The sequence below is a fragment of the Podarcis erhardii genome (assembly GCF_964252035.2).
Source record: "Podarcis erhardii genome assembly, chromosome: 7".
NCBI classification, from domain to species: domain Eukaryota; kingdom Metazoa; phylum Chordata; class Lepidosauria; order Squamata; family Lacertidae; genus Podarcis; species Podarcis erhardii.
The window spans coordinates 63,546,483-63,572,665 of NC_138511.1; the positions used below are offsets into that span (position 1 = coordinate 63,546,483).

Below are 26,183 nucleotides of genomic sequence, written 5' to 3' on the forward strand. Positions count from 1 at the left end.
CCTGGTCTTGCTCATCACCTGCCCACTGTTCCTTTCTTAAGACTCGAGATGCCCAGGATTGAACCAGGGACCGTATGCTCATGAAGCTTGTGCTCTGCCTCTGAACTCTGGCCCCACCACCTTCCTCTCTGGCAAGAGACATGCAGCCAACAGAAAATGCTGTATATTTTCTGCTATCCCCAACCCCCCCCCCGCCATTCCTTTAAACCTTTAACCATCTCTGCATTGTGTAATTAGCAGCTACAAGTTGCACAGTCAACAGAATTGCTCTGTTGGGTAATGATGGATGGTGCATTTCCATGCACGAGACAAAGGGACCTCAGCAGACAGAAAGTAAAGAGAGAGGGAGGTGGAAATGGGGGGGGGGAGCGGCGGAGGAGAACAACCGAGTGGCAAGTATGGAAGGGATGGCGGTTGGCAAGGAGATCTGGAGACAGCTAGACCCCAGAGCGTTTGAGAAATCGATTCCAAAGAGCGCTGCAAGTTTATTTCAAATGGCATTAAGAAATTTCCTTTTCATTCTGCTGCTCTTCCACAGCCAACTCAGTTTAATCATGCCACCCAGGAATGCCAAGCAGGGGTGGCGGTGTGGGCTTTCCTGCGCTATCGTAATTAATGTTTTGACTAACAAAGCCGTTCTTCCAATCCATGTTAATTAAGGCCCATGCCACAGCTGCTGCAGAGTATCCAGGTGATTTGGGGGGCAGGTCTTGGGGAAACGTCACTGCTGCCTGAAGAAGTGGGGGAAAGAAGCAGGACGGCAAAAAGAAAGCCCACCATGACTCTTCCCAGAAACTTCCGAATGACATTTGGCAGGGTCTGCTGAAGACAGCTGTTTCTGCAGCCACGTCTCTGTCGAGAGGGGACGGACTTGGCCCTTCTCTGATGGCCTTCTGCCACTGTGCAACAGCCTTTCTTTTCCAAGCTGCTAATTTTAGGAAGGCAATTACACTAAGTCCAGCCATTGGTATTGTCTCTACATCATGGGTAGTGGACTTTTTTTTTGGCCCGAGGGCCACATATCCCATCAGCTAACGCTCTGCGGGCCACATGCCAGCAGGGAAGGTTGGATCTGTCCATGTTTATTTCTCTCTGTTTTCTCATTTTCAAGTCTTAAGAGTTCTCCACACTTCCACTTGAGTTTGGGATTATTATTTTTAAGTCCCAAAGAAAATTCACCAGCATTCTAATGTGAATTTCTCCAAATATTTGCAATTTCCCCCATTATACAATTTTCGCAAAACAATTTCCCCATTACTGTATCCTATTTCCAAGAATATACGCATTTTGTGCATACTTTACCTCAGTATAAGCATTCTGTACACTTTATTTGGCTACGGAACTGCGCAGAAAAATCAGAGAATTCTGAAGGACAGCGGTGTTTCAGTTTGCATATTGTTTCAGAAGTGCAAATTAGCTAAATATAAATTCCTTCAAATGTAAACTGAATCGGATTTCTCCCTCATCCCTAGCAGTGGGTGTAACTATTTCACATGCTCTCTTCTCTCATACGCACACACAGCCCTGCTCCTCATCTGATCCTTGCCTCCTCCCCTCCCATTAGCAATTTGCATCCCTACTACTGAGCTTACTAGTCCCCACCCCCACTTTATGCTGTCCTCACCACTCCAACTGATGAGTTCATGGCGGGGGGGGGGGGGAGTGAGCAGGCACTGACAGATGCTCTGTCAGCGAACCACAACTCTCCCTTAATTTTATTCTGATGTGTTTCTTTGGCTATGTCCCCACCCCAGCCCCAATATTTGGCATTCAAAGGATTGGCAAATAGTGCCCTGGGAGATGACATCATTGTTCTTGCTGTGAAATAAGTGGCTGTGCTTTATCCCATCTCTGCCCTACTCTGGGGAAGGGCCATAGCTCAGTGTCAGAGCACATGCTCTCCATACAGAAAGTCCCAATTTCAATCCGCAGCCAAGGCTGGGAGGGATTCCTTCCCAAAATTCTGGAGACTCGCCGCCAGTCAGCACAGATGAACAAACGCCTAACTCAGTATAAGACGGTTTAGTAGGTCCGTACCTACACCACTGTCTGTAACTGTAGGCTCTTGTAAGAACTTCCAGCTCCAGATTCACCAATATCCTGTTCTTTGTCCATATAGCTAGAACACTGGCAAAGACTGAACATGTACACAGACAGACACAGAGATGTACGGATCTCCTTCCTCCTTTGGCACCTGCTGCATAAGGACACATTGATGGCAAGACCATAGTAGAGTCAGTCTGCAAGCTCAAACAGGAATATTCTTTGTAAGTAACTACCATTTTCAGAAACACAGCATGTGACTTTGGTACAAGGTTCCAAAAACTGATCACAGCAGACACTGTTGGTGCACCTGGCCAATAAAGCACTTGCCTTAAATTCTGCATCTCGCCCCAATTATGCAGCTGGAGGGGGAAACGTCATCACTCAGCTACCTTAGCACAACCTATTCAGATTGCAAAAATAGTGGGTTTTGGAGAGGAGGGAGGAAGGCAGATTGCTTCTGAGCCAATCCTTCCTCCTAGAATTGCCACCCTTTGTTTACTCACTTTTTACCGAGTTCCCAGTTATGTCACTGTCAGCCAGTTTTGTAGTGTTCTGTTGTGGTCTCCCCTCAGGCCAGATTTGTGGCAATTTTGGGGTAGTAAAATACAGCTGCTGCACAATTTTGTTTTGTGCAGACAAGTGTTGATGACTCTTAATGGCTACTATAACTTTAATTAAACACTTCCTGTTTGCAGTCTCAGGTAATTTATTGCTTTGCATTGAGTGTGGCAGTAAAACTAGTGAGGAATGTCCTATTAATTGCCTGCCATGAATAGCCTTTTTAATACAGCCTCCCAGTGTCCATTTCTCTTCCCAAGGAAGGGGGACTATTTAACTATAAAAATTAGAATTAAAGCTTTTTCCCCTTGCAGAAAAATAAACTGACATGAGGTGGGCAATTTTGAGACAACTTTTAAGAGGAAATAAATCTGACACTAATCTTATTGCCATGCTCAACATGAAACAATAAAAACATCACATAGAAACTGAATACAGGAAACTTTTAATTAACATTAGAAAGGAAATTTTCTAAATGGAACTTGCTTATGAGTAATATTATAGAAGGGATCTTGGCCATGGGGAACAGAATTGCAGTATAATCTAGCACTATATGCTTACGTCAACCTTCTAATTTCACTTCCACAAAATTGTGGGAAAGCACTGCATAAAGAGGGCTAAAGGCTCTAACCTAGAATTAAGCAGTAACAGTACAGTGGTACCTCGGTTTAAGAACAGCCCTGTTTACGACATATTTGGTTTACAAACACTACAAAACCGGAAGTAGTGTCCTGGTTTGCGAACTCTACCTCGGTCTAAGAACGGAATCTGAACAGTGGAAGAGCACCAATGGTGATAGGCCTCATTAGGGAACGTGCGCCTCTGTTTAAGAATGGTTTCAGTTTAAGAATGGACTTCCGGAACAGATTAAGTTCATAAACTGAGGTACCACTGTATTTGCTGTTTATACCAGAAGAAGGGTCCATGGGGCTTGCAGAATGCAGGCAGGGATGGGCTTGGTATTATTAGAAGCTTCACAGTGCAGAAGGGATGAGTAGAGAAATCCAGCAGACAAAACTGGTTTGCATGAAGTAGCGGATTAATTACTTATTTTTAAAGGGGGGAGGGGTAACAATATGGGGAGGGGCACAGTAAATGCCTGGGGCCCATGTTGAACTACTAACTTATTATATCCTCTGGCCAATGGAAGTCTGATGTAAGCCAACTGTTTTCTCTGACTCTTTTACTGTAAACTATCCATGCTGTTTTTTGTGTGAACATGAGGACTAGAAGAATGCACTCAAAAAGATTAAATAACTACTACATTGAAAAAGGAATAGTTTGCACATTTTGTAATCTCTGGTGTGTTCACAGATGACTCTAATCCCCATCTCAGGGTGTGTTCACATTACCGCCTTAGAGACGCCAGTGAATGCATTTCCCAGCTCTTTCCCCCCTAGCTGTTCACATCAGCAGGGCTTCATAGTGTCATATTCATTGCTGTTTGTGTTCACACACAGGGAGTATGGGAGGGGATATCTCTACCCTATGCAGAGGTGTTTACACCTTGGCTAGAGAGGATAGGAACTGGCTTAAGGATCCCAAGGCTTAAGGACTCCAATCAGAGTGAAGCTTGTTTGAGAAGCATCACATCAAACAATAGTTTTTTGTAACGAATTACAGGGTGGTGCTGTAGGTTAAACCACTGAGCCTAGGGCTTGATCATAAGGTCGGCGGTTCGAATCCCCGCAACGGGGTGAGCTCCCATTGCTCGGTCCCTGCTCCTGCCAACCTAGCAGTTCAAAAGCACGTCAAAGTGCAAGTAGACAAATAGGTACCGCTCTGGTGGGAAGGTAAACGGCGTTTCCGTGCGCTGCTCTGGTTCGCCAGAAGCGGCTTAGTCATGCTGGCCACATGACCCGGAAGCTGTACACAGGCTCCCTCGGCCAGTAAAGCGAGATGAGCGCCGCAACCCCAGAGTCATCCGCAACTGGACCTAACGGTCCTTTACCTTTACCTTACAGTATACATATGTCCTGTGATCATGCATTAAAAACCCACCTAGCACTGGAAACGCAGTCAGTGTGCAGAAAATGGAAGTATGATGGACACAGTCTCAGTGCAAATGCTAATTTAGCATCCAAGTTCCAGCAAGACTCCGGGCAAAGCAATGTAGAGTTACCTTACTTTCTATTGACTTTAAAAGGCCAGAGGCAGAGAGCCGAGTTCTTCCAGTCTGACCACACACACACACACACACACACACTTAGAAAAAGGGGTGCAAAAGATGAGCAATCTCCTCCAGCTATTTTTCCACCAAACTGCATTCAGTTAAAAAGTATATTTCCACAAGTGTGGACACGTTCTGGGTGCAAGGTTCCCTTCCATCACTGGCAGCTTGGTTTTAAAGGGGTGGGGGTTGCACTTTCTGTCCACACATGATGGCATCTGCTAATGGAAAGATGTAACTCTGGGTAGCCTGCAGGACTCTGAAGCTGGGAGTGCTTTCAAATTGGTCACAAGATCTCCCTTCTTTCAGTTTTTGTTCCACACCCATGATTCTTTCCAGTTTACAACGGGACGGGGGGGGGGGGGCGGGGAAGGAAAGATGCTCACAGTTATTTTGTATGCGCATGCGCACACACACACACACACACACACACACACGTCAAACCGAGGCCAAATGAGCAAGATGGGAAAGGCCCAAAGCCGGGGGGGGGGGGCGAGAGAGTGAGGCAGGAGGGAGAAGGATGGAATTGCTTGGTGTAGTTAAGTCATGGGAACCGTGAGTGACTGGGGGCGGGAGTAGGAGGTGGAGGAAAACATTAAAAAGGTTGCAGCAGGGCAGAGAAACATTTGGCATCAGGGAGGGTTTTGCTTTGAAAATTGCTGTTATGACAAAAATTACATAAGGCTGTCAAGTAACTCAAGAACGCGTGGCTAATTGAATCAACTGCTTTCCGCACCCCCCCACCTTTTTTCTTTTTACTAAGCCTGAGCCCCAAAGCAATCTAAACACACACAGACACTGTTATCAATAGAAACACACAGTCACATCCACATTTAAAGCACAAGCCTCCCCCAAAGAATCCTGGGAACATACAGAGCTGCAATTCCCTTAAACTACAACTCCCAGCTTTCTTTGCAGGAAGGCATGTGCTTGAAATGCACGGTGTGGGTGGGTGTGAACCAAGTCACCACATGAGATCCCAGCAGTGGGGTCCACATAACACACCTTCCAACATTTCATAGACTTTTTGTCCTGCCCGCACGCAAGGATTGCTGCTGCTCAAAGCCCCCCTGCCACCCTATCAAATGGTTATGCGTTACTGCTGGCTCTGCATCAGATAGAGCTTTGGCCTGACCCAGCAGCCAGGCTCCTCCTTCTTGTGTTCTTATGAGCATCTCAGGTTCTCCTGATGACATGTTCCAGGCTAGATAATCAGATCAACACTTGTGTGGCGAAGCCTGGGAACATTCAAGACTCCAAATTTAGTGGCACTCATTTAAACCACTGCAGTCCGGAGGCTGCTGGTTCTCCATTAGACTGCTTCTGAAATAAAGATTAGACGTTTAAAATAGGCAATTTCACCCCACGCAACCCTTGTGGCCATAACTCGGCAATAACTCGAGGCAATTTCCTGAGTGGTGGTATGTTGGCATCCCACTACCTCTCATGCTAGAGATCTGCCTTGTATACAAGAGGTCAGGTTTAAGAAATGCCTACAGGATCTGATCAGCATCTATCTAAAGGGGTCTGTTATGGCCGCAGAAGTCAGGTAAGCCTTCGGAAGCTCACAAACAGGATGTGACCACAGCACTCCCCCCAAGATATTTGCACCCAGCATCTGGCAACCCTAGCTCCAACTATGTAAACGTTCAGCAGCTTCTGCCACCAACGGCAGAACAGACTGCAAAACAGACGGCAGCAAATTGAATTTTGATACTTTAATGGAATGCAACTGAGCATAATTCTGCATATTCCTTGAAACGCAACAGCAGGTGCCCTGCAACAGGTGGCGGACGCAGTATGCCTGAATTGGGAAACCCTCTTCCTCTGAATGTTTACCCACAAAAGGCTGAGCATGCTTCAATCAAGCCCCCCCCCCCCCCACTTTTCGGCGGGGTGGAGGGAGAGATACAGAATGAGCAACACCAAAGCACCTTAGCTCTGCAGGGCAGAGTAAAAGCATCTGGGAACCTACTGGAGGAAGCGAAGAGTTTTCAAAGCAGAAAACTACTCACTCTTTAGGATTCTTCAAAAAGCAACGCTGACAGCCGGGGCTGGTGAGAATCAAAGGAGACAAATCGGGCTGTTTGGAGATGTGGATCTTGAAAGCGTATGGATGACAGCAACGCTTGCTAAATTTCCTAAGCCGCCAAATGCATTTTATTTATTTTATGTACAGTATGTACATATTTCCCAGTAACAAAAAATGTTATCTTGGTGATTTGCATTAAAGAAGACTTGCCATTCAGGCAAAATATGACATCAGGTGTGGGGCAAGTAAAGCCGCAGTTGCAAAGGAACAACAGGAATTTCTGAGTGTGTTCCTGATTGTTCTTTTGCAAGTGTGGCTTTCCAATCCAGCAGCTTAAAAACCTGGCATGCTATGGAAGCCCTGCTGTTATGAGTGCCTCTTGGGAGCTCCCAATTGGAGTTAATCACTGATGAAAGTGGGAGTTTGCAATTGGCACCAAATTTAAACAGTGCCAAATATAAGCCCTGCTGCATTTAAATAAATCTAAGTTAATAAACCTTGCTTTAGCATTATATGCAAAGCCAGCCTGGTGCCTTAACTATAGCCTGTAAATGAAAATATGCCATGGTTGTTGTTGGATTACTCTGGTCTAGTTTGCACAATGTGGTGAGCTAAACTATATGGCTTACTAGGACCACACAAACCAGAACTTTGCTGGTATAAAAAGTCAGAGGGTTTTAGCAAGAGGTTACAGAACATGCCATGACTGGAAACAAAGCCGCATGCCCTACCTGAAAATTATGCAGGCGCAAACAGTATTGAAAGTGAGATTGCATATAACCACCCCAATACCATAATGAGCGCAAACGATCATAAATACACAATAAAAAAGACTGTTGGGAGGGGCCCTTAGATCCACACCTTTTTAAAAAAAAGGTTGACGCAGGGGTGTGTATCCAATATTCATCACAACCACAGCATTCAGCGAAAAGGGATTTGAATCCTTTCTTTCCCAAGGGCAGCTCCAACACAAAAACACTGCCAAGAAGATGCTGTAATGTCATCTTGGCATGGTCTACCAAGGGGCATTGCTGCTTTTCCCAGGCATGCTTATGCTTGAGGGGGGTCAGATCCTAATCCATATCAGTCACTGGAGGCACTGGAGTTGGTCCCGACTCTGCATTAGTTAACTTGGAGGATGCCCCAACACATGATCTTGTCTACGTGGCACCAGGAAAGCCCTAGCAGGCATCAGATAGGATTTTGGTGCAGGATATCAGGAGCAGGGCAGACAACTGGACTCAGCAATGACCCACCCAACTGCATCCTTCTGTAATTAGGGGATGAGAATGTGGGGAGGAAGGGATATCAGGAGATTTTTTTTAGAAATGTTACCACCGTCAGTGATGACAGCCAGTGAAGCCTGTCTCAAGGACTCCACAACACACAAGTAGAGAAGGCAGCTAAGCTTCTTTACACAGAAGGATTGCAAGCTGCATTTTTCTCTCTGCCTGGTCACCAATTACAGGGCGGAAGAGCCAGCGGACCCCATCACTGAAGGGAGCCTCGGAGAGCTTAAGTATGGGGTTTGCAAAGCCACAGCTGCAAGAGCAGGCAGTCCCTGCCCTGCCCCCTTGGCTCCAACCCACAGAGGCACATGGGGGGCAAATGGATGGGTGCTTTCAAGAAGGCTTAGCAGGGCTGGATTCTGCTGTGCGTCCAGGGAGATCCCTTCCATTGCTGCACCTCACCCTGCTGCACCAATGGAGCCAGGATGGGTGCTTCCAGAAAAGAGATGCAAGAGGTGTGCCCGGATGCAAGCCACAAGAAAGAGTCTCCCATGCTAGCTGCTTTGAAGGGAAGAGGCACAGTGCCAGAGGATGCCTGCATTCTGATGCAACTCCCGTTCGCTGGAAGCTGGGCTTGCACAAGGGAAGTGCATTGTGCCACTCAGCAAGACAGAAGCTTGACTAGAAGCTGACTTTCTTAGCTTACTGTCTTCTTTATTCATAAAAGTATTTGCACACTGCTAATTCATAGAGAAAAGATCAAAGCAGTTCACAACAACTGCACATAAAACCATATAAAGAAAGTTTTTTGTGGGGTTTTTTTAAAAAAAGGATTGAGCTAACTGTTGTGGGAAAATGTATTCTGAACTGCCTGCATAATCCTGACGGAATAGAAAAGTTTTCAGCAGGCACAGGAGTTGAAACAGGAGGTGCCTGCTGACTCTCTGTTGGCAGAATATTCCACAGGATTGGGCAGTGACACTTAAAGGCACAGTTCCATGTTGTCAAATGAGCCTCCCCAACTCCGGGAACATTCCAACGACATTCCATCAGATGATTATCAGGGACAAAGCTTAAGCACCCAGCACTTAAGTTGCTCATCGCTTTGTAAATTAATACAAGAATACCACTGAACCAGTGTTAGAAATCGGGCAGGCACCAGGCGCGCTTTGCACCTGGTGCATGTCCATCTGCAACCACATGGAGATCTCTGGATGCCAGGTTGACAGCTAACATCTCCAACTGGCTGGCCCCTCCAGCTTTCTTAAGCAGGTAAGCAGAAAAGGTTAATTTATTGCATTTCTTTCCACCTATTTCTCCAAGGCGTACACGGTTTACCCCCACCCTCAGTTATTCCCCACAATCAACCTGTGTGGTAGGTTGAGAGGCTGTAACTGGCCCAAGGTCACTCAGTGAGCTTCATGACTGAGTGGGGATTTGAACCCTGATCTCCCAGGTCACAGTCCGACACTCTAACCACTACACCAGGCATCCCCAAACTCAGCCCTCCAGATTTTTGGGACTACAGCTCCCATCATCCCTAGCTAACAGGACCAGTGGTCAGGAATGATGGAAATTGTAGTCCCAAAACATCTGGAGGGCCCAGTTTGGGGATTCCTGCACTACACCACACTGGCTTCCTAAATACTGCTATGGGGCAGCTATATCAATTAAGTAGGTAAATAGATATGTGGAAAGCAAAATGTCACTTAAAGAAGGATCTGAAATATTTTCCTCAGAGCTTGAATTCATTTTATTCTGGATTGCTTTATTTTGATGTTTTAATGTGCTGTAAACCGCTTTGAGATTTTTTCCCCTTTAAAATATAAAGCGGTATAGAAATGAGATGAATAATAATAATAATAACAATTATAACAAATTCCACCGCAAAAAAGGCACCTAGACATTCTGTTGTGGTGACCGTAACCTAGGTTTAAGGTGTCATTTGACAATTAGCTAATACAAAAATCTGAGTTTCCAACACTGCCTTGAACCTGGATGGTAGTAGATGCAGTGTAGATGCTTTAACAATTGTGTCACATGTTGTCGACCACTAGCAATCTGGCTGCTGCATTCTGCACCAGCTGGAGCTTCCAAACCAGGCTCAGGCGTAGCCCTGCATAAAGCAAATGACAGTAATCCAGCCTTGAAATTATCAATGCATGGACTACAACGATCAGACTATCCCTGTCCAGGAATGGAGAAGCAATCTTGATGGTGCATTCAACCACATATTTGTTAAAAAGAGGGGGAGAGACAGACAAAATCAAAAGCAGAAAAGCTCAGGAAAGGCGGAAGAGGGTCTTTAAATGCATATTTCAAGCTGAGCTTGCTAACATTACCATGCCCTTGACATCAGCTTGCCAACTTTGCCATATGCGTCTACAGACAGGGCCCTGAAGGTGCTAGACTGGAAGAAATGTCAAGCAGTGCAAACCCCACCTTTGGCACACAGACCGGATTAGCTGTTTTTAAATCTTCCCAAGATAGGCTCTGATAGACTACTATTGTGATTTTCCACCCCAGACGTCACCCAAGTTCAATCCCTGGCATCCCTAGATAGGGCTGGGAAAGGCCCGATGCCCCAAACCCTGGAGAGCTGCCACTCAGTGTAAATAACCCTTATCTGGTAGGCTTTCTGTGTTCCCCGTCTTATGCTCTGTTCTTATGGCCTGTTCACAAGTCCCTGCTCAGCAACAGGCTCACATGTGTGAATGAGACATTGCAGATCAAACACTGCTGGGCAAGACTTTCATATCACTTAAAATGCAGCACTTTTCCAGGGGGCTGAATTCAAACCGTTCAAAGGCCCCAGCAACCGCTATTACTCTGGAAAAGCCTCAAGAATATCAAGTTTGCACTTCCCATGAGAGAGTTTATGTTCAGTCCAATTTTAGTTTGCAACTAGAAAACAGAGCGAGAAGGTTCCCAGGTTGTTGGGAAACAAATGCGACTGTACTTGGACTGTTCTGAAGGAGCCATTCCTTTCCTGCAGGACAGAAATAGCCTGATAAAACATCCTTCAGTCTCCGTTACACCCTGAAAGGGAGAATTGGGTTAGCTGTCCACAGCATGAAGTGGAGACAACTGCGGAACAACTGACTTAGACTAATGGTGGGGAGTCTCAGGCCCAGGGGAGAAATGTGGTGCTTCTGACCTTCCTATCTGGCCCTTGGGACTCTCCCCAGCCACACTCCTCACTTCCTTGAGTGTTTTTGCCTGGCTAGAATATGTCTTTGAACCCTGATAAGCCTGTTGCTTGCCTGGTTGGAGGATCGAGGGGGATTTGTGAGTGTGAAAAGGCTAGCCTAGTGAGCAAATGATCCCTGACCAGCTAGCTAGGGATGATGGGAGTTGTAGTACAAAAACAGCTGGAGACCCAAGTTCGGGAAACACTGCTCTAAAATGACTTTGTGAATCTGTGGCTCTCTCCCCTGCCTCTTAGGTGGCCCCAGAGACTCAATTCTCCTCAAGGATCCTGATAACAAGTTTCCCAACATTCAAGGAATACACGCTTATCAGGCCCTGCCTTCATGTCTCCAGACAAAACAAACCCTGTCCATTTAAGCCTCCCCCACCCCAAGTTTCTGCCTTCTCTGCCAAGTAGACCAATTTAGCAACCCTGCCCTGCCTTGTCCAAAGGCTTTCGTGAGCTCCCATCCTTTCTGCCACAAGGTAGGGCCCTGAACCAAATGCCCTTGCCTAGGTGTGCAGCTGGGTGAGGGACAAGGTGGTAAACAAGAGTGAAAATGCTCTGCCTAGCTTCGAACGGCAGAGCTGAAGAAGGGGTTTGTGTGAAGAGAACAAGTCACCAACCCTGCAAGGGAGGCCAGCTTTATTCTTTCAATGTTTCAAACTGATCAGCAGAGGAAAAAATGACACCTTACTCTCCTCTCTGTGTTTGCTGAATATTGTGACTTTGCAAAGGCTCATTTTTAGGGGGAAATGCAGCTGGCCAGAGGGTGCTTAACCCTTCCTCTCCCTGCTGCTTTTCCTACTGCAAACTTCCTGGTAGTTTCCCCTGCCTCCTGCAATGCATACGAGACATAAATCCAGGTGTGAGAAAGATGGTTGGGGAAAGGAAGTTGCAGTGGATGGAGAAAACCTTTAAGCAACCCTAGCCCACCAGTCAGAAAAAAAGGTGTATACAGGGTTCAACTTTGATTGAAAAGACCCACTGAAATGAATGGCCATGACTAACTTAGGTACATTAATTTCAATGGGTGTGAGCTGACTAAAAGTGAGTTGACCACAACCCATAGATACCACTCTAAACATTCACATTAATTAGTAGGGAACCTATGTCTGCCAAAGTCACACTCTCTAAACATAGGCTGAATTTGTAAAGGCAAGATTCGAACTGGGGACTTTCCAAAGGGAGTTTTCCAAAGGGAGAGCACTGATGCTGCATCCAACAGTGCAAATCAGGAACTATAAGGCTGGCTGGTTAGTGAAGCTTAGTGCCCTCCCTTAAGGCATGGCTGCCTGATCACAATGACAGGTGTTCTCAGCCAGGTGTGAAAAGGTACACTTGCAAGTTAATCTGCAGGAAGTATTTGTGTGCCTGTGTGTTTAATGAGGCGTGCAGTCTCTCTGGGCATACAAGCTGTGGCAGGGCTGTTCCCTGGGATGCATGGCCTTGTGCAAAGACAGGAGGGCAAGGGGAAAGAACCCCTGTACCTTGGGGGCTGGAGGCAGGGATGTCATATCAGTGCCAATCTAGGATCAGCTAGCTAGAAGATAATCAGGAAATGGGTTTCCTGGGGCTTTCTTTCAGTTTGGGAGAGGCCAAAGCAAGAAAAATCAAAGCAATTGTTTCCAAGATTCAGGAAGCAACTCCCCGGCTCTGCTGTCACTGACCACACCCTGAATCAGCATTTTACTATGTAGATCTCATTATCAGGAGGGATATTCGGTTGTTGGAAAATGACTGATGTCACTTTTGTGGATGTATTTTTTCAAAGCTACCCTGACCAAACTGGATTCTAGAGAGCAGGTTGGCCTTCAATGCATTTAAAGCTCACAACAATGTGCTCTTCTAATGCCCCACAACCTTGAGGACCAGTAGGTTAATGTGTGAGCTGACCCTATTGAGAAACATATTGGTGTTTGCTGTGACGTAAGGCTGCGGGAGAGGTTTGCTCATTGTGTTTGATCCACTATAGAGCATTCACAAAAGCCAATGATCTCTTGAGGCTGCAATCATCAAGAAATTACCGTATTTTTCGCTCTATAAGACGCACCAGACCACAAGACGCACCTAGTTTTTGGAGGAGGAAAACAAGAAGAAAAAAAATTTGAATCTCAGAAGCCAGAACAGCAAGAGGGATCGCTGCACAGTGCAAGCAGCAATCCCTCTTGCTGTTCTGGCTTCTGGAATAGCTGTGCAGCGTGCATTCACTCCATAAGACGCACACACATTTCCCCTTACTTTTTAGGAGGGAAAAAGTGAGTCTTATAGAGCAAAAAATACGGTAACATGCATGTATGAACCAGGCTTTGCCTTGTATGTGACAGGAGTCACATTTTTAAACTGGATTAAGAAACCCGGAATAACCACCACCCTTTGGTACAACATCCACAGAAAGAGTGGACACAGGTGTCCCTTACATATACATATTCACACCTTTGAATTCCTCTGCACAATGCATAATTCTTATGAGAAGTAGACGTAACCATAGTGTGGGTGAAAAAACACATCCTCACTCTGCCATCAGCAAGGATATTACCTACACATGAGTAATGTGTCAAGAGGGCTAAAGTCAGCCCCACACTAGCAACCAAACCTGATGTGGTCAAATAACAGCTGGTGGTAGGAATGTTGGGACTAGGAGCTGGGAGACCCAGGTTCAAACCCCTGCTCAGCAGTGAAATTCACTGGTTGCCCTTGGGCAGTCATTGCCTCTTAGCCAAACCTACCACATAAGGGTTGTGGTGAGGCAAAGATGGGGAGGAAGAGAACGATGCCTGCCACCTTGAGCTCTTTAGAGGGAAGATAGGATATAAATGTGATAAAATGAAGCCAATCTGAAGTGCAAGGATATGTTCCCGTGTATATAACACAGGAGGGAAAGGATGAAAACCCAGGTGGTAGGGGTGTCAACAAACCAGATGCTCAGACAGGACAGGTTAAAAGGGACTACTGGGGAGCGAGGTCAGCCATTTCCCCCACATTGCCCAGTATGCCACAAATGCCTTAGAATCATAGAATCATAGAGTTATGATTCTATGCCCACCCTGCCTTGGGCTGCACACACACCACATATTTAAAGCACATGCTAGCCCAGCAAAAAGAAAAAGAAAGAATCCTGACGACTGAAGTTTGTTAAAGGTGCTGGGAACTGTAGGTCTGTACGGTGTGTACTCAGTTCTGGTTCTCATTTTTACTGAAGGGATAGGAAGGAGTCGTAAGCAGAAGTAAGCAAGCAGGAGCCATGTGGAGAACCAGGGGCTAGAACACAGGTATCCAACACAGTGCCCTCCAGATATCGTTCAGCTACAGCTGCTGTCAGCCACAGCTAGCATGGCTGGTGGTGGAAGTTTTAATTAGACTGTCAACATCTGGAGGGCCCCCATATTGACTACCCCTGGGGGAGAAAATCAAAAGTGATTCCCCCCAGTCATCTATTTGCCTGTAAGTGTGGTGAGGTGAGAGTTAGTGTGGTGTTGTGGTTAGAGTGCTGGAAGACCACAGTTCAAATCCTAATTTAGCCACCAAGCTCAGCCTAACCTACCTTGCAGGGCTGGGGTGGGGAGAACAATGTATGTTGGCATGAGCTCTTGATCCCCTAGTTTCCATTTCCTGTTATCCATCTGCAGATCAGCCATATTCAGAAACAGGATAGAATAGCCTTGGAAATAAGCTGACAAAATTTATCAGCAGGCAAAAATAAATAAATGAATGAATAAATTACCAGTCTGCTGCAAGCTGGCAGAGATGGGGCAGAGAGGTCTGTCCCTCCCACAAGGCTCCGTACAGGGAATGGTCAATGTTCTCTAGCCTTCCCCCGCCAGCTCACTCCCTCACATGTAGTGGAATCCCATGTCATGTGTGGCTTACCAGGCTAGAGCTTAATTATAAGGGTGGGATATAGGTTATTATAAAAGTCTGTATGGTGATATTCGTTTCTTTTTAAAAAAAAACCACACAAGCTAATGCATCATTTTACCTATTCAGGATAGTTCATAGCTGAAAACAGCAATGTAAAGTTTAACCATTAAAGAATTTTCTTTTCCCTTACGCCATAAAGCTTCAGTGTTTGACAGAACCAGAGTGAAAATTGAAATGGCAGCCCTAGTCAAAAAGGATCATCATTTTCTTTCCAGGCTTTGCAAAGCAGGGTAAAAAAGGTTGGGTGTCCCAAAGGCTGAAAAGAGTCAAGTGCACCAAAGAGAGAGAATAGATGTTAAAAAGTAACATCTGCTTTTCTCACTGTTAAATGACTACAAGGCAAAACGCAATACAAAAATAACAAGAAGCATTGAAGAGAGTTCAGATTTTCTTAACACCAATTGCTATTTTCTCTTGTCACATATGGGGAAAGGATTCGTTGTTTTAAACCCCTCAAGGACCCCAATGAATTTGAGCACAAGGAATTATTACTCTTAATCTCAGCCAAACTTTATCTAGTAAGCCTGAAGAAGTCATCTGTCTGAGGAATTAAGTTTGCCAGTCCTACCTGGCATTAAGGGGCAAATGGAGGATTTATCAACCTACAGGATCTCAAGGAACATAAGAACTGCTGGATCAGACCAGAGTCTGTCTAAGTCCAACATCTTGCTTCCAACATCACCCACCTCTGTAAACTCACTAACACTAACCTCTTTTCATCAGAGGTATACTGCCTCTGACCACAAAGATTTGGAAGCTGCATTATAGCAAGTCAGAGCATCAGCACTAACTGGCAGCAGCTCTCCAGAGTTTCAGACAGGAGACTTTCCCTGACCTAAGTGGAGGTGCCAGGGATTGAACCAGGGACCTTCTGGATGCAAGGCACGTGCTCTGCCACTGAGCTATAGCCCTTCCCCAAGTCAGTCTGTTAGTTCATCTAACTTAGTACTATCTATACCAGGGATGGGGAAACTGTAGCCTTCCAGTTTTGCAGGACTCCAACTCCCATCAGCCCCAGGCAGCATGACCAACAGTCAGGTTTGGTGGGAGTTGTAGTCCAACAACATCTGAAGGTGACCCATTTCCTGGTCAACACTGACTGGCAGAAGCTCTCTGGGGTTTCAGGAAGTGGTGCTCGTTTCCCAGCCTTCCTGCAAATGCTGGGATTAAACATGGGTCCTTTTGCAGGAAACACGAAAGTTAAGCCTTTGACTCGGCTGCTGTGTTGATTTACTTTTCCTCCAGCCATGGCAGCGAGTGGCCATTGCCTCACCTGAAAAGTAGTAGGGAGCTTCATACATTAATTCACTGTGTGAAAGAAAAGACTTTTTGTTTGTTTGTCCCAAACCAACTTCTGCAAATCGCCCTTAGATGAGCTGGCTCAGAGGTGTACTGTTATTTGCTGGGGGCGGGGGGGAGAGGATGCCTCCCTCCCCCAAGATTTCCGGTCCATGGCAAAAGCATAAGGAAAAGCATGTTTCCAGATGACAGCACCTCTCTGCGTGTAAGCAGTCAAAATAACTCTTTTTGCAGAGTGAAAGAGAATGTAGATTGCTTCGAAGAAAATAAACTTAGAAGAGAGTGGTTTTAAGAAAGGGAGAAATCCCTGAGGGGACCCTGTACAAAACTCAGGCTGAGTCTGAAATTGCCAGGCCGCAGAAGCATCTTTTGTGGATGGATGGCCTATGTGCGCACATGGAGTGCGCTTTTCTATACGTGCGCACACACATACCCTGGAGAGACATCAAGAAAAGATAGCGGAGGGCTGGAGCCATTCTGTACCTGTGGCTTGGCAGGGACTAAGGGGCTGCGTTTGGCTCTGGGGTGGGAGCCAGGCGTTGGCTTACACTTGGGTTAAAATATACATGAAGGAAAGCCAGCCAGGGAACCTGAGATGCCCTGCAAGGCCCGTCACTCCCAATCACAAGTGCTCCGTCACGGTGCAGCTTTATCCAAACTGAAAGACATAGGGAGCCCAGGGAACGCAATGCCAGGGCACCTGCTACTTCTTGGCTATGGGATATATATATCTGGGGTATAGGCAATTGTCACAGGACCACCTGGCATCTATGCCCTGTCTTGCAGAAATCCAGCCACGATCCCCAAAGTGGAAATGGTGGTTGAGGGAAGGGGAAAGCACTTTGTGCACAGAATCATGTTGGAACAGGGGCTCCACAAACATGCACACCAAGTTGCCAGTGCCAACCCCGTCCTTTGAACTGGAGGGTGGAGCTGGGGAGAAGGCTCATCCCCATGGCTGCATTGAGCTTTAGAACTATTTAGAAAGCAATGAGAATCTCACTGTTTTCTGAGCACCTCGGAAATACAGTGGGGCTTTGTGGATGAGTCCCTTACTCCCAGCCTCCACCAGCTCAAACGTGTCCCCAACTGGACTTCAGAGGTGCTCAGAAAGAGGCCTGCAGACCAAATAGTTAGATGTATTAGGAAATGTCAAACAAGTCAAGTCATACACTTGCTGCATTCACACATAAGGCAATGGTTTGTTTTAACCATGGGTTTGTTCAACAAACGCCAAGTCAGCTCACAGATGACCAAAGAATCCATGGCTGATTCCTACACTTAGCTTGTTTTCCATCAGCTCTTGTCACATGCCTCTGCAGCCTGAAGCACCTCTGGAGAGGGGTCACCAAAGAGACCATAGTTAAGGTGCCACTTGGGTTCAGTCGTACACTAAACGATAGTTAAAACAAGCCACAGTTTGCAAGCCAACAACAAATCATGGTTTCACGGCATGATTTGTTGGCAGGAAACAAGCCATAGTTAGTCTACTGAGCTGGGTTTGCACATTTAAACAAACCACAGTCAAGTGAAACAAACCATAGTTCAGTGTTGTGTGAACCAGGCCACTAAATAGCTCCTTTCTCCCAAAGCACTTCTACCAGAATCTTTCACAGCCCTACCTGGAGATGCCCGAGATTGAATCTGAGACCTCTTGCATGCACAGAAAGCACTTTGCCACTGAGCTGTGGCCCTTCCCCTGCTTTGGTGCTTCCTTGCAACGGCTTCCCCCGGAACACTGCTTGGCTGCCTAGGCATACCCTGCGCACTGCGCACAGATTCCACAACTGCCTGAGCCTCCCCCATCTGGAGATCATCGAAACAGGAAAGGAAAGGAATGTCCTGCTTCATTCTAAACAATGGAAGGCTCTGAATTTTTCATCTGCCTGAGAAACAGGCAGCTAGGAGAGCTAACACAGAGCTTTGGTTGCTTGACAAAAGAAAGTTTGATCAATTAATTCATTAATTCAACCATCTGACGCAGCAATCTCGGGTTAGGGGTGACTCAGCCATCTCTGCAAGAGGGACTGCCAGGTGGGAGGGGCTTGTTCCCCTCCTTTTCATCCCTCCATCCCACACAAGGGGCCACCAAGCCATGCTTAGCCATGCCTTTTCTAGCCAGAGCTGCTGGGTGGAGCTCATGAAGCGGACGCAAAGCCAGCATCAGGGCAAACTCTTGATTATTCAGCGATCACGCTGAGTGTAGATTTGGGGCCTGATCACTTGTTCCCTACCAGAATGATTGCAGAACAGCAGCAAAAAAGGGTTGGGGTTGGTGGGACTGTAGTGTCCAGGACCGCTCAGCAATACTCCAAGCTGTCTCCTGTTTGAGGCTTAGGAAGCTGCCACATATCTGGTCAGGCTATTGCTCCATCTACCCCAGTACTGCAGGGGGACAAATGCAGCTTGGGTGGATCCAGAAGAGGACCAGAGAAATGCACAGATGGTAAGGATATCAATGGCCATGTTCTACCTCCACTGCCTTAGACTTCCAATTGCTAGGTATCACAGGTGGGGAGGGAGCTTTTGCTTCCGGGTTCTCTTTGTGATTTGCCCATTGGAATCAGTTTGGTCACTGCAGGAGCAGGATGCTAGGCTAGGATTTGGCCTGACGCAGCAGAAAAGCTCTTCTGATGCTCAGGCTTGTGAAGACTGTTCTGTGTGTTTCTTACTAGAATCCTGAGATCCACATACTGAAGCCAGCTGCAAAAAACAAACATTCAGCGTTCAAGAATTCTGAGCCTGGGAAGCTATTTTGAGCACCAGAAATGGCCTGAACTCAAAGTCCTTCCACACAGACATCAGTTACTGGCGGAGTAAAGTGGACCAATGATATGACTCTACCTAACACAGCTTCCTAACTAATGGAAGGTCTGGATGGATGGTTTGTAGTGCACAAGGCTACAGGTGGGAACATATTACTAGGCTGGAGGAAGGGTTTTAGGTCAGTAATGGAGCATCTTCAGCAGTTCTAATCCTTGCACACACACACCACCATATGACTCCAGCCCTGGGCTAGAAATCAAGGAGCAATAAATGAGTTGCTTCAGCTGGGGTAGGGTGGAAATGGAGCACCTATTTGGCTGGGGTGCTGCTGAATACAAGAACCAACCAAGAGGCCCACAAGGCTCATCCTCAGGCCTGTGGAATAGTCTTTTCCACTGGATAGCTTACTGCAGAGGTGGGTAGATGGGTGGGAAGCCTGTGGCCCTCCAGATGGGGGTGGACTCCAGCTCCCATCAGTCTCAGTCAGAATGGGTGACCGCAGATACAGTCCAAGAACACCTGGAGGGCCACAGGTTCTCCACCCCTGCTTTATGCAGGGAAGCCTATCGTGGGAAATGTCTTATCCCACACTTCAGTCTCCCCATCCCCCACCAGCAATCTCTGTTCACCTTGTATTTACTTTTTCAAATCTTCTAATATGGCAAGGGGGATCAATAAGGTTTTGGCCAGGCTGAGACTAGAGCAAAGGCTGGTTGTCTACCTTGAGCACAGAGCTAAAAATGTGAAGCATGAGAAAATCATCCACTTGTCAAGGGAGGTGAGATCAATTCAAAACATCGTACAACATTCCTGATAAACAATTCAGTTTTGAAAGTATTAACACATTAAAACAGGCAATGTCAACCATGATTTGCGGCTACATAAGGGGCTGGAGCCACAGCTCACACAAAATAGGGGAAACTGATAAGCAGCAACACAGATGAGATGCTATGCCAACAAGCAATTTCAAAAATGGCCTTTTAGCGAGCACATTGCAGCTGTGGGGTCCCGATCCTGATAGAAGCTCAGTTGTGGGATGGGGTGGGGGCCTTAACCCTTTGGCCCCTGCTGCAGTCCAGATTAGATTTCACCCCCAGTTCAATGTTTGCTGCTTACTTTGTAAAAGTCATTTGTGCATCTCATCTAGTTTGGCAGAGAGAGAGAGAGAGAGAGAGAGAGAGAGAGAGAGAGAGAGAGAAACCTACGAACCTAACACAGACTCTCCCAGGCCACAGTTTCACCCAGCTCAGTATTGTCTGCACCAGGGATGGGAAACCTCAGACCTAGGGGACAAATGTGGCCCTTCAGGTCTCTCCACCTGGCCCTCAAAATTATCCTGAAGGTCACATGCCTCATCAGCCCTGCTGGAGTGTTTCTACCTAGCTGGAATGTCTTTCAATGCATAGATGTAGAATTTAGAGGGGCTTGTGACATTTACACCAGTATTTCTCCAAGTGTTTTTGGACTACAACTCCCATCACCCCTAGCTAGCAGGATCGGTGATCAGGGATGATGGGAATTGTAGTTGCAAAACAGCTGGAGAGGCCTAAGTTTTGGAAACACTGATTTACATTATCCGTTCCATCCATTTTTTGCCTCTGGGCTCACATGTGGCACCCAGAAGGTAGCCCAGGAGAGAATGTGGTCCTCAGGCTGAAAATACTGGTAGTTCACCACCCCTGATCTAGTGGCAGCTTTCCATGGTTTCAGACAGAGGTTCAGATGCTGGGGCCTGAACTTGGGACCTTTGGTATATAAAGCATATGCTCTATGGTTGAACTACAGCAGTATTGTCTGCAATGACTTGGCAACAGTTCTACTGGAGTTTTCCCAATAGTACCTGAAGATGCCAAGGATTGAACCTCGGACCATCTCCATGCCAAGCAGAAGCTCTGCCACTGAGCTATCTCATCCCTAGCGCACATGCACAGAGAATCCTGCGCACAAACATTAAAATGCATCATTCGGACATGGTACAAAATCCTCCATTTCACACACTATAGATGCTGAGATGCACTCTGAACTGTTGAAAACCTACTGTAGGGCAATTATGGTTTTCTATCCTATCTTTAAGCACCGCCTTGGCTTTCAGATCCATGGAGGATAAGCTGCTGCATAGGAAACAACGTAAGGAGCAGGCAGAGGAAAGTGTGATCCTCAGCATGTCAACAAGCATGACCCCATGATCATGCTGCAGGATATTGGAGGCTATGAGCTTCCCTTCATATATACCATCCATCACCAACACACAGCCCACATTGCTTAAGACAACTACAAGTCATACTATAGGGGCAAGATCCTGCATGGCCCACACACAGGCACACAATTCAGGCCCAGAATACAGCAAGGCAGAGTTCGCCAGCCCCATAGCTTGGAATGGTGCAAACGACTGAGAGGTCTCTCCAAGGGCATGGAAATGATCTCCAGGCACTTGAGAAAGAATCAAATTAGCACCAAGGGGGCCTCCTGTCAAGCAGCCTCTTAGGAGAGGGGGAAGGGAGGGGGGAAGCACCACCAGGCCACATTTCCTTGCGGCCTTTATGCTGTTCATATTCCAGCCTTTGCCTGCATGTTTCCAGACATTTTAAATCCCACAGTGTGCAGTTAAGTCTGGCTCCAGATCCCCTGTGAGGTTTCTATGGGAAGTAGCAACTTGGGGGGTGGGAGTGGCTCCTTCCACCTCCATACCTCAGAAATAGGGAGCTACTTCCCATTGCTTCTCCCTAAGTACACACTTTAGAAGCCTGGAAATTTGGGCCAGGCTTTTCCAAACCTAAAAAAGAAATTAAAAATGAATCCAACCTCATCCAGTCAAGCCTGTTGGCCTGGATCCAAAAACTGGGATTTTGTTCAAATTGATTTCCACACATCTGCACTCTCAGAGTGTCTGCTTTGCATGCAGAAGGTCCCAGGTTCAATCCCTGGCATCTCCAGGGAGGGCCAAGAGAGAACCCAGCCTGAAACCTTGGGAAGCTGCTGCCAGTCAATGCAGACAATAATACTGAGCTAGATAAACCAATGGTCTGACTCAGTATCAGTTAATTCCCTGTGCCTTTGTCTCTTTCTGCATCACCTCTGGGCTACCCCAGCCCAAAAACCTAAACACCTTCTCTTACCCAGCCCTTCCTACTTCCCCATGTAAAACCTCTGGTGCTTTCCAGTAAATGCACCACTCGCTGCCTACAACACACTCAATGCCATCACTGGCAGTGAGTGATGATAGGAAGTCCCCCATATCCCTATGGTTTTGCCACTCCTCTTTCTTTTCAGTTGTCTCTTCCTTGCACTCAAGTCACCAGTTACTTGGCAGGAGTCAGCAAAACCCAAAATAAGACAACTCACAGACACTGCTTCATCTGGCCAGGTCCCAGGCATGCTATAGAGGCCTCAGAAGGCAGCCACACCCCTCCCTACTTAACCCAGCATTTGCCAATTCCATGGCCTTCAGAACAGCCCCCTTGTTACTTCGAGCCTACATTTCATTTGGCAAGATTACCCACTGCGTAACTACACCAAAGTAACAATCTCACTTTCCCAACATTCAGGGAACAAAACCAAAGTTCGCCAGTCGAGAAGAGATGGTTCCACTTTAGCTCAATCTTCCATCCCGGGGGGTGGGAGATATTAGTAGCCCCACAAGCTTCTGACAAAAGGCATAACCAAGAACTTCAAACCTTAGCAGTTCAAAGTAAGTTGCAAGGCGAACCTACTGATTCGTGAGATCCTTAACACTGGACTCTGCTTATTTGCTGTCATCTTCTAAAGCCTGTCTCCGAAACTGAGGACAAAGGAAATGGCCAAGCCCTTAAGTTTTCAAAGGAACTTTAAGCCCCAAGCTGCAGATGATTTCAGAAAGCAGACCTTTAAAGAGTTCTGGACAAAAAAACAAAAAACCAAGCAGAACTCCAAAAAGAAACCCAGAAAGCAAATTCTCTACAAATGAAGCAAACACATACTCACACAAGCACACAAAAGGTCCTGTCCAAATTCTAGCCAACACAGCCCACCCACATGTGTGCCGGCAAAAATTTCCAGGCTGTACAACAGAGACAGGATGTTGCCCTTGCAGACAAGCAGATATCTGCTGTCTAGCGGGAAAATGGCAAAGATTATCTCTCTCTATTTGACTGCACACACACACACACAACTGGCAAGATGCTGAGATTCCGACAAACTTCACTGGCAGAGGACCAAGAGTTCCATCTCAAAACGTTCCCCAGGGACAAAAAAAATGACCCTTTAATTGGAGAGCCAGCCCCCAACTTTTCCCTCCAAGCGGCAGGGAAGTTTAATCCATTGTGGGGCTGGGCCCTGCCCCCCTTCCCTCTCGAGTCCACCCTCTCACAAAAACCCCAGTCGCACAAGCAAGAGCAGAACTAGGCCCACGACGGAGCCCTTTCCGTGGCCACCCCGGGGGTCCTGGCCCTGGACACCTTCAAATTCGGCTAGGCTGAACTTGGATCGGCTTTTCTTTTTTCTTTTTCTCAACAGCGACCAGGGGTTGACCTCCCCCACTCACAAAGTCAGAAGAAAGGGGCAGGTGGTCTCCTCGAGGGCTTGGTCGCCTCCCAAAGGCAGCTGTCGGGAGGAATGCCAATCCGGGGTTGGGTAGGGCTTCGGACAGAGGGTTATTTATAAACCCCACATGAGTGACCTGTGGAAGGCCGGGCACCCCCTGCCTCAATATCACAGCAAGGTGGCCTCCAACCGGCCCCCCTCCCAAAATGCCCCCTTCCCTGCATGGGGGATAAGGAATCCTAGTTAAAGAATCAACACTGTATCCTTCTTCACATCCATCCAGCACCCCCGACTCCCCCCTCCCCAAAAGGCCCCTGTAGCAAATGTCCATCAGGCACAGCCAACCGCACAGACAAAATAACCAGGCGATGAGTTCATGTTTTTGGAAAGGGGGGAGAACAATTAAGAGAACGAATGTTCTACAACTTGCTGCAGCAAACAGACCCCCCCCCCGGACCCCCTTATCTGTGCCCACTCGCAGATCTGGGTGGAAATCCGGACACAGATTCAAAGTCTGTTGTCTCTTTCCTCCTCTGCCCCCGCCCCGCTCCGCCGCCCTTTCCTTTCAACAATTTGCAACATCATCCTCTAAAAATGACTTCTTAGCAGAGCAAATATTTACCTCGGATATCATCCGGCTGTTGCTTCACCGAAAAGGCCTTTGCTGCCTCTTCCTTCTTCTCCATGGTGGCTTCTGTGTTTTTGTGTTTTTTTTTTGAGGAGGTGATGGATAGGATGGGTGTGATTTCCCTCCCCCACCTTGTCTTTCTCTCCGGGTTCTTATTAATCCCTCCCTCCCGATCCTCTAATTTCTAAAGTAAAGCAGAAATAAAACATATAATCCTATTAGAAACAAAAATAAATCAAGCCCTTCCTCTTTTTTTCATTCCTCCTCCGCCTCCTCCTTCTTCAAGATGATTCCAGCTTCCACCACAGTTTCCGGGCGTGTGGAGGGTGGAGAGAGAATATCCAACAAACTTGCTTCCCGCAAAGAGACTCATAAAATTATCTTCTCCGAATGCAACAATATTGGGGAGGAAGCCCCCCCTCCTTCAAATAAAAAATCCTTCTAATTTCCCCTCAGTGCTGCTGGAATTTGAAAGCGGGGGGGGGGGGGGGCAAAATTTTTCAGCCAGGGAGACTGAAAGCAAATCAAGGGATATATATATTAATATATATATATATTAAAACACCACCAGCATAAATCAACCCCGTCCCCGCCTTGTCCAGTTGCAGCAACAGCAGCAGCTGATATTGCAAAGAGAGTTCCAACTATTGTACAGTCCCTGCCTAGTCTGGCCTCTGAAGCTGGGAGCTACCATGACCAGGGAGACAGAAGGGAGGGGTGGAAGCCTTGTTTTACACTCACGTCATGCTCACTTCAGCCCGACTAGAGTATAAAGACACATACAGTTGGGGAGCCGAAATTATTTGGACAACGTTTCAAAGCCCTTGGACACCGAAACTAACAGAGGAGCTTTGGGAAACCCAGATTGCCAAACGCACGCACCCCTCTTTGCTTTCTCCTCTTGGTCGCGGCCGTGAACATGTTGAGACTCTGAAAGGGTGACTCATTTAGCAAAAGGGGGAAAAGTTGGTGGGGGGGAGAGAAGAGAGAGGATGTAAGATGAAGCCTGTTTGGGGGAATTTCCAGGGCAGATGTGGGGGGGGGGCGGCACTCACCACTTCACTTCCTTTACCCGTCATAACAGAAAAGTATGAACAGGCATTAGACGGGGGGGGGGAGGTTTAACTGTTCTTGTGAGGACGCCCAGCCGTGGGTCTTCAGTGCCACAGATGGGCCTGACCGCGTGTGCACCACACCACCCCATCAATTTGTCATGCTCTCCTCATCCTGATCTGGTGGTGAGTAGGGCTGTCAGCTGTTGCGTCAAAAAATTACGGGGACGGGGGGGACGGGGACAAAAAGCCCCGCCACTTCGAGCCAGGTGCTTCAAAGCATATGCAGAGTTGTCTTCCCCAGAGGGAAGCATTTTCCTTTTAAACATTACCCAGAGGAAAGTGTCTGTGATGGACATGATCCATCCAAACACTGTTCAAAGGCCTAGTGTCATTTGTCTGAGAAAAGAATTGTTTATTTTGTTTCTTTGCTTTTAACAAGGGAATTAGTGAACACAGGATCTCTCCAGATTTGTTGGGACACCAAATTTTACCAGCCACATAACCCCCCCCCCCATATTTTTATTAGCTTTCAGTGTAGCAAAATACAGATTCAACCAGCATAACTTGTATAACCAGTGGGTAAGGAAAGTATGCACGTTCTACGGTATCAAGAATACGTCATTTCACATTTTTATTACTTTTCTTATACATGTTATTATTTTTCACTGTTGGCAGCCACATTAAGAAAATGAATGAACAGGAGCCATGAGCATGTGCAGAGCATGCTTTCAGTTCAGAATTGAACCAGCTTTCCAAATATGTAAATTGCTG

At 46.9% G+C, this 26,183-nt stretch overlaps 1 protein-coding gene across 14 annotated transcripts in view; it reads right to left on the bottom strand.

Moving 5' to 3' along the window:
• MAP7D1 (MAP7 domain containing 1) overlaps positions 1-25,000 on the bottom strand; it is a 62,047-nt gene extending 37,047 nt beyond the window's left edge. For 6 of the 14 annotated variants that reach the window (XM_081871673.1, XM_081871665.1, XM_081871663.1 and 3 more), the window contains exon 1: positions 24,352-25,000. In XM_081871673.1, the coding sequence (XP_081727799.1) occupies positions 24,352-24,415 (64 nt within the window). In that variant the 5' untranslated portion in view covers positions 24,416-25,000. The other 8 variants (XM_081871664.1, XM_081871671.1, XM_081871672.1 and 5 more) reach the window with 5 other exon arrangements.
• Positions 25,001-26,183: the final 1,183 nt, after the last annotated feature.